This window comes from Nicotiana sylvestris, chromosome 11, assembly GCF_000393655.2.
Source record: "Nicotiana sylvestris chromosome 11, ASM39365v2, whole genome shotgun sequence".
NCBI lineage: Eukaryota > Viridiplantae > Streptophyta > Magnoliopsida > Solanales > Solanaceae > Nicotiana > Nicotiana sylvestris.
In genome coordinates, this window is record NC_091067.1 from 125,192,759 (window position 1) to 125,200,209 (window position 7,451).

The 7,451-nt window shown below is 34.9% G+C and overlaps 1 protein-coding gene across 1 annotated transcript; it reads left to right on the top strand.

The window, feature by feature from the left end:
- The first annotated feature begins 641 nt into the window (after positions 1-641).
- On the top strand, positions 642-1,106 carry LOC104241013 (polyol transporter 5-like). Its single transcript, XM_009795912.1, has one exon. The coding sequence runs from the start codon at positions 642-644 to the stop codon at positions 1,104-1,106; it is 465 nt and encodes a 154-aa protein (XP_009794214.1).
- The last annotated feature ends 6,345 nt before the right edge of the window (positions 1,107-7,451 follow it).

A 7,451-nucleotide genomic window follows, 5' to 3' on the forward strand; every position in this document is an offset into this window, starting at 1 on the left:
TGGGGGCGACCAAATAGGGCGCTCCGTACAATTTTTACGAAAGATTGAAATATGCATGTTAAATTTTTTAGAAAACTACACTCTATAACCCCTCAAAATTTTAATAGCCCATGTTTTTTCCCACTGACTTGGTCACCCCGTGCAATTTTTACGAAAGATTGAAATATGCATGTTAATTTTTAGAAAACTACCTTCTATAGCCCCTCAAAATTTTAATAGCCCATGTTTTTTCCCACTGACACGAAATGGCCCTGCGGCGCAAACATATTACATCTAATAGCCCGAAATGTCTATTTTGTATATTTTTTGTATAGTGACAGTCTATTTGTATATTTTTTGTATAGTGACAGTCTATTTTGTATATTTTTGTATAGTGACAGTCTATTTTGTATATTGACATTCTATTGTATATAAATTGTATAGTGACAGTCAAATTTAGTATAATTTTTTGTATAGTAACAGTTTATTTAGTATATAGAGTGTATTGTGCATCTTGCAATGTATCCATAATATATCATTAATGTATCCCGAGCGCTTTTGTGTATCCAAAGTGTATAAACCGTTCTACGATGTATAAATTTTGTATATATAAAGTGTATGGTGCATTTTATTACGTAGTGATGTAGTAAAATGTACTCGCCATGCCTGAGTCACCTCGTTGGCTCGTAATGCAGGGTCGACTTGGCGATGCAAGGCGAGTTTTGAACAAAACCTCTGATTCTTTAGAAGAAGCTCAGTTACAACTCGCCGATATTAAAGAAGCCGCAGGCATATTGGAACAGTGCAACGACGACATACTTGAAGTACCCAAGTGCCCCAAAGGCGACAACGTATGGCGTGAATTGATCTTCTCACCAACGCCGGCCGTCAGTCACATACTACTCACCGGCGTCGGAATTCATTTTCTTCAGCAAACAAGTGGAATCGACGCCGTCGTTTTGTATAGTTCGACAATTTTTGGAAAAGCAGGGATTAAATCCGATCACGACAAGTTGCTAGCCACCGTAGCTGTCGGATTCGTCAAAACAATTTTCATCCTTGTAGCCACATTCATGCTCGACAAATTCGGCCGCCGGCCGTTACTGTTAACCAGTATCGCCATTTAGGCTTTACAATAATGTTTGTCCGTATGCGGAGAAGATCAATTTAGGCTAGCCATTATAATTTGTTTGGGGCTATAAATTATATGGGTCAATTCATGGCTAGCGAATGATAATAGTTTCGCCGGCTACAAATAAAATTTGCTCTAAATTTTTGTAATTCCTTTTCTGTTATAATAAAAAGTAGCAAGTCATACTGAAAAAGAGAACGAAACTGAAGAAAAAGAGTCAATTAAGACGCTATTATTCAATAACGGAACTTAAAATACTCACTTTGGTACAAACTGAATTAAGAAATTAAAAACAATCACATATATTATGAATTTATAACAATATGCAACTGAATTTGATGGATAAGTGTATTTTCCAAGTAACTAGAGATATTTATAGTAGTGAAATAAGGACAAAAACTTTTAGACGAAAGAAGAAATTTCCTACTAGGTAAATACCTAGCAACTCGTTGGAAGACATAAACTTTTGCTCAAAATTTTGGATACCATGATTTCATCCTAGATTATATGTTAGCTTATATAATTCGACAGGAAGGCCAATATATATGATGTATTTAAGTAGTTTAATAGCCTGACTTAGGTTATTTATTCATACAATCATTTATTTTTAAATAAAACTACAAGAAGGTAGGGGTGTACATGGACCGGGTTGATTCGGTTTTTATCAAAACCAAACCAATTATATCGGTTTGGATTGGTTCGGTTTTGTCGGATTTTTCAGATTTTCGGGTTTTTCTGTTACATATATATTAATCTTACTTTATTAAAATTATAGATAAAGCTTTGATAAGTGAATATATGTTTAGTAAATATGGAAAAAATTGACAAACATATGATCTATTAAAATATTCTAATGGGAGAATTTTTTTAGTAACACATGATAGTTATTTTCTTAGTCGTCTAACAATAATTTTTCGTTAATTTACGCTTTCAAGGTTAATACATGAGAGGATCCCAAATATTTCTATATTTTCTAAAGAAAAATCACTATAAAGTCTTAAAAATAAATAAAATTTATATATTTATATGTTGGTTTGGTTCAGATTTTTTTACTCAATACCAAACCAAGTCAAACCAAATCTAATCGGGTTTTTTAATCGGTTTGGTTTGGTTTTTCAGTTTGGTGCGGTTTTCCGGTTCGGTTTGAACACCCCTGCAAGAAGGTGTTAGAGTAAAAAGTTGTAACAGATATATCTTCATTGTATGAGTCCAACCAGGGTGTGTTTCCGATTTTACATATGTTATTTAAGTTATATTTATTTTTTTTCTAAATATTTAACTCCAAAAAAAGTTTACTCCTTCTCCTTCGAAAAGAAATGAAAAGTAAAAAGGGAACTTGCGATCTTTTGATATTGAAAAAGATGTTGGATGACTTTGATAGAGTCAAGTAAACGAATAAACCAACCTTTATTAACATGGTTCTATCGATCTCAATTATTGCTTCTTTATAGAATGGTCCATCAGATAGTATGAAATGCAAAGAGAGTGAAATTCAAAAAAGAAGAAGTTGTGAAACTGAAAGGAAAGATTGAAAAAAAGGGTCTGCAGAGGACTAAATTTCATAGAAGGAAATATAGGAAAAGAATGGGATAATGAAATTGTATAGCCGTTCCCAAAATAATTGTAACACTTGTACATTCGGACGAGATGTGGATATATTAAATGAGTATTAATTTAATATTTTAGACATATGAAATCCTAGCGGAATTAGTATAGGTGAAAATAGTTGTTTCAGAATCAAAATGGAGAGTGAGGTGCATAAGATTCGACAAAATCGACTAAGTTTACAAAAGGTTCATCTTCCAGCAAGATTTAATAAAAATGTGTAAGGAATTTGTGAAAACTCAAAAGATAAAAGTTATAGCTCTTTGAAATAGCTTTCCAACAATATACTGTGGAGCCCTAACGGATGTCTGTGCAAAATGTTATGTGCATTTTACAGAGCAGTGCACAATATGCACGCCTAGGTGCGTACCTAGATGGTCACGTGCGTGGCCGCGTACTTGTGGCAGTGCTACTGCCATTTTGCACGGTCAGGTGTGCGGTCAGGCCTTCAGATACACGGGGGCGCACCTGGAGGGTCATTTTTAAAGCCCTACTTTATCCTCCACACCCCAAAACACAAAAACTTGCTCTAGAAAGGGAAGCTCTCAAGAACCTAACTACTCAAAGGTCCCTCTACCATCCAAGGTAAGTTCTAATGATGATTCTAAGTTGATTTCAATTCCCCAACACCTTATTAACATGGGTAAACCCTCCAAATCATTAGATATTCGATTGAGACATCATTGTCTAGAGAAGAAATCCTAGAACTCGAATTCAAGAGGATTGAACTTCAAAAAGGTAATGTCTTCACCCTCTAATTTATTATACCATTGGATTAATGATTATAGGCTCTATGTTCATGAGATATGAGTTGAGGGATTTGATAGAAAAGCATGAATGATTATAGGTTTGGGTTGTTGATTAATTATTAAGAGTGTTGTTTATCTTATGGGTGATGAAGAATGGTATTGATTATAGCAAATTGAGATTAAAGAATTTATCTATGAGCAAGAGAATGGATTGTTGGGTGTAGAAATACTATTAATGAGGCTATGAAGCTTTATACCCACCAAGTATTTGATAAAATGCCTAAGTGACTAAAACATGGGTATTGTTGCTAATTTGGAATCCCTTTAACTTGTATTGATATAGATTAAAGTTGAAAGGGTTGGCAAATGTTGTATTATGCTCAAGAGAAGGAAGTTAAGGTATGTAAGGCTAACTCTCTATGTTTTGGAATGTTAATGATTCTCCCTACACTACGTTTCTTTTACGACATTACTACTTGCCTCAGAAATATAGTTACGCCTAGTTCCTTGAATAGTTGCAGAACTTCTATTATCTAGCTCCATACCTCATTCATGACTTTTATTCTGAACGTTGTGAGCTCAATCCATAATCAATATAGACTTGGGTTTGATGCTCATTAATCTCAATCTAGATTACTTGGCATGTCATAAACATTTGAAGTTTTCAGTTTTCATAATCAGTTCAACGATACATGTCTCAGTCTAGTCCTATTCAGTATTCCAGTATTATGTAACTCAATATGATTCAGTATTTCAGCATCACATATTGCAATATGATTCTCAATTCTTTATTTTAAATCTCTGAATGATGAACACCTATATTTGGGCCTGAGGTCGTAGTTTATACGCTTTATGCATACTTGAGCCTGAAGCCATAGTTTATGCTTTATGCATGTTTGGGACTGAGGTCATAGTTTATGCTTTATGCATTTTTGGGTCTGAGGCCGTAGTTATGTATACGTATACTTGGGCCTAAGGCCGTAGCTTGTGCACATATATATTGGGCTCGAGGCCGTAGCTTATTCAGATAAACAAGTTGTTCATCATTCAGAAGAGGGAGTATTCATATCCTTACTTCCTTTGTTCAGTTCAATTATTAGTTATCATTTTAGTTATCAGTTATCAGTTATCATTTCAGTTTTAGTTTCAGTAGTTATCATTTCAGTTATCAATTATCAATTCTCAGTTATCAGCTTAGTTTTAGTTTCAGTATTTATAATTCTTTCTTTCAGTTGCTTTACATACCAGTGCAATTCAAACATACTGACGCCCTTTTTGCTCGGGGCCTGCATCTCACGATACAGGTAATGATTTACAAGTTGACGATTCAGAGCGCCAGGATTCTTGTACTAGCTATTTGGTGATCCCCAGTTCTTTCGGGGCATTATCTTTACCTTACAATCTTCAGTATTTTCAGTACTTTATTAGAGACTTCATAGACTTGAATAACAGCTAGACAGAGTCACAGACTTTTCATATTAAGCTATGTTGGCTACAAATATGTTTCAGAATTGTATTAGTATTTCCGCACTTTGACTTATATCATCCATACTTTCAGTATATCAGCATGCGTTAGTTTATCTTCCGCATTCAGTATGTTATGATATCACATGTTGATTCAGCCAGCCAGTTGGTTCGCTAGGTCGCATGTAGTCAGGCATCGGGTGTCGTGTTACGTCCAATCCCAGGTTCGGGGCATGACAAACCTTGGTATCAGAGCACTAGGTTCAAGAGTACTAGGGTGTCTATGAAGCCATGTACAATAGAGTTTCCTTTATATGTGTGTGTCGGTCACTCATATAAACGGTTAACTACCAAGACATCCAGGATTGTTTCATTTCTTTCTACTCTAGATCGTGCCATGAATCTTAGAGAATAGGTAACCTTCTTTTCCTATCAAATACCAGATGTATCGAATACCCAAGCAACGGGCAAGAAAAACCCAAGGTTCTAGAGAGGATGATTTCCCATTGGGGTATAATTATATAGTACAGGTTAGTGACAAATGAGACTTGAGAGGATGTTGGAGTGGGATGCAATGGATAGTAGTACATATCAGAGCATAACCTTACTAGAAAGTAAGATAGTAGTTATTATGTTTTATGGTTATCATGTTACCTCATTTACCAGTTATATAGTCTTTCAGTTAGCAAGTTTATGGTTATTCCGTATGCTAGTTATCAGATCTTCAATCTTTAGTGTATCAAAATTCTGGTGACTGGTGAGTTTACAGTGATGCCTATGGGTGCTAAAAGAAAATGTAAGTAACAGTGATTATAGAGAAATCTTTGCATATTTTAGGTCTGGATTAAGACCAAGACTCACCGGATGGCACAATAAGTGATTTATCAGATGATGGTATACTTTGAAGGATAATTTTGTGCATGGTAGTGATTCGTATGTGTTTTACCTCCCAGAACAACTTCGTTTAATTCTTGGAAATGGAGCCACAAGTTGGATGATGATAGTTCAGATGTCAGACCCTAATAATGGTCACTATAATTTTGGACAGAAAAGAGCTTAAGGGCAAAATACCTAGAAGTCAGGAACGATTGTTATTACTAGAGATGCATTTTTCATACGACTCATGTATATGACTAAGAAGACATGATGTACGAAATGAGAAGCAAGAGCAGCCGATATTGAATTTTAGGAAATTATTTAAATTGTTCATATTTATTCAAATCATAAATAGAAAGTACCACGTTAGTAAGTTACTATAAGAAACAATTATTATTGTGAGATAAAAGAAAAGACAGTTCCCCCTTAGGTTACGTGACTAAGTATTTACCCCAAATATTTATAGTCTGATATGATTTTGAAGTGTATAGAAAGTTTAGGGGTTAGATATTCCAATTTCGTTAAAGATAGATGAACTTTCCCTAAGTGTGATCCATGTACATAGTTAAAAAATAAATAAGTATACGATCGTAGAACATGGTCGGATGGTGAGGGAAGTTAGGAATAACCTTATGCTTTACTTTAGTTATTCAAATCAGAACAAGAAAATATGATGCTAGCAGGTGGTTAGTAAAAGAATAGTAAGTAAGTTTTGAGTACATACAATGAATTAGCTCAACATGGCTAGTAGAGATAAGATTTGATTGACTTAGCCAGATTAACTCTAGTGAGTGAATGACAATTTGAAATACCAAATGCATGTTATGACCCAAAGAGTTTAAGTTAAACCTGAAGTACAGTGACAGCGGGGAAAAAATCAGCTAGGTAGTAAGAGAGCAAACTACAGAAGAATATCCTTTAAGAGTTATCGAAAAGAGGTTTCCCCAAAATTGACAGAGTGAGCAGAGTTAAATCATTAAGATTGTGTATGATAGTTGTGAATACATTAGCCTTCCATTTGTATAAGTAATTTAGTTTTTCCTAGTAAGAAAAAGTGATCAAAAGTAAGTCGGAAGATGAGTTGTCATTGACGTAAAGTGCAGAGAATTGCAGAAGATAAGGAAAGTTATTTGGATCCCAACATAAGAGAAAGATTCTCAAGTACAAGACCTTAACCTTTGGTCTAAGGGGGAGATGTGAAAACCGTCAGTAAGTCCAAATGGAGATTTGAAACTCGCATAGTTAGCATAGGATATAAAAACTATAAAATCATACCCAGGTATGTATTATGAGGGTAGTGCCATTGCACGAGACTCTAATCTTCATAGTATAGACTTAGCTCAACACAATTCTATAAGTGTTTTCAGGAAGTATCTTAAAAAGATAATCAAGTATGGGAAGTACAACTCATGATTGAGGCAAACAATATAACTATATTGAAATAAGTTCACCACTTATCCAAGCTAGGAGTTCGACTTTCGGACTCCGAAGATGATGGAATTATTTTCCAGAATAGGACTTTAACCGGAATGAAGTGTGCCAACTTGGTCAACTTGTCGACAATGACCCAAACTGCATCAAGCTTCCGCAAAGTCCGCGACAACCCAACTACAAAGTCCATAGTAATGCGTTCCCATTTCCACTCA

Excerpts from the sequence above, each read along its gene's own strand:
- LOC104241013 (XM_009795912.1), top strand. The coding sequence starts at position 642 with ATGCCTGAGTCACCTCGTTGGCTCGTAATGCAGGGTCGACTTGGCGAT.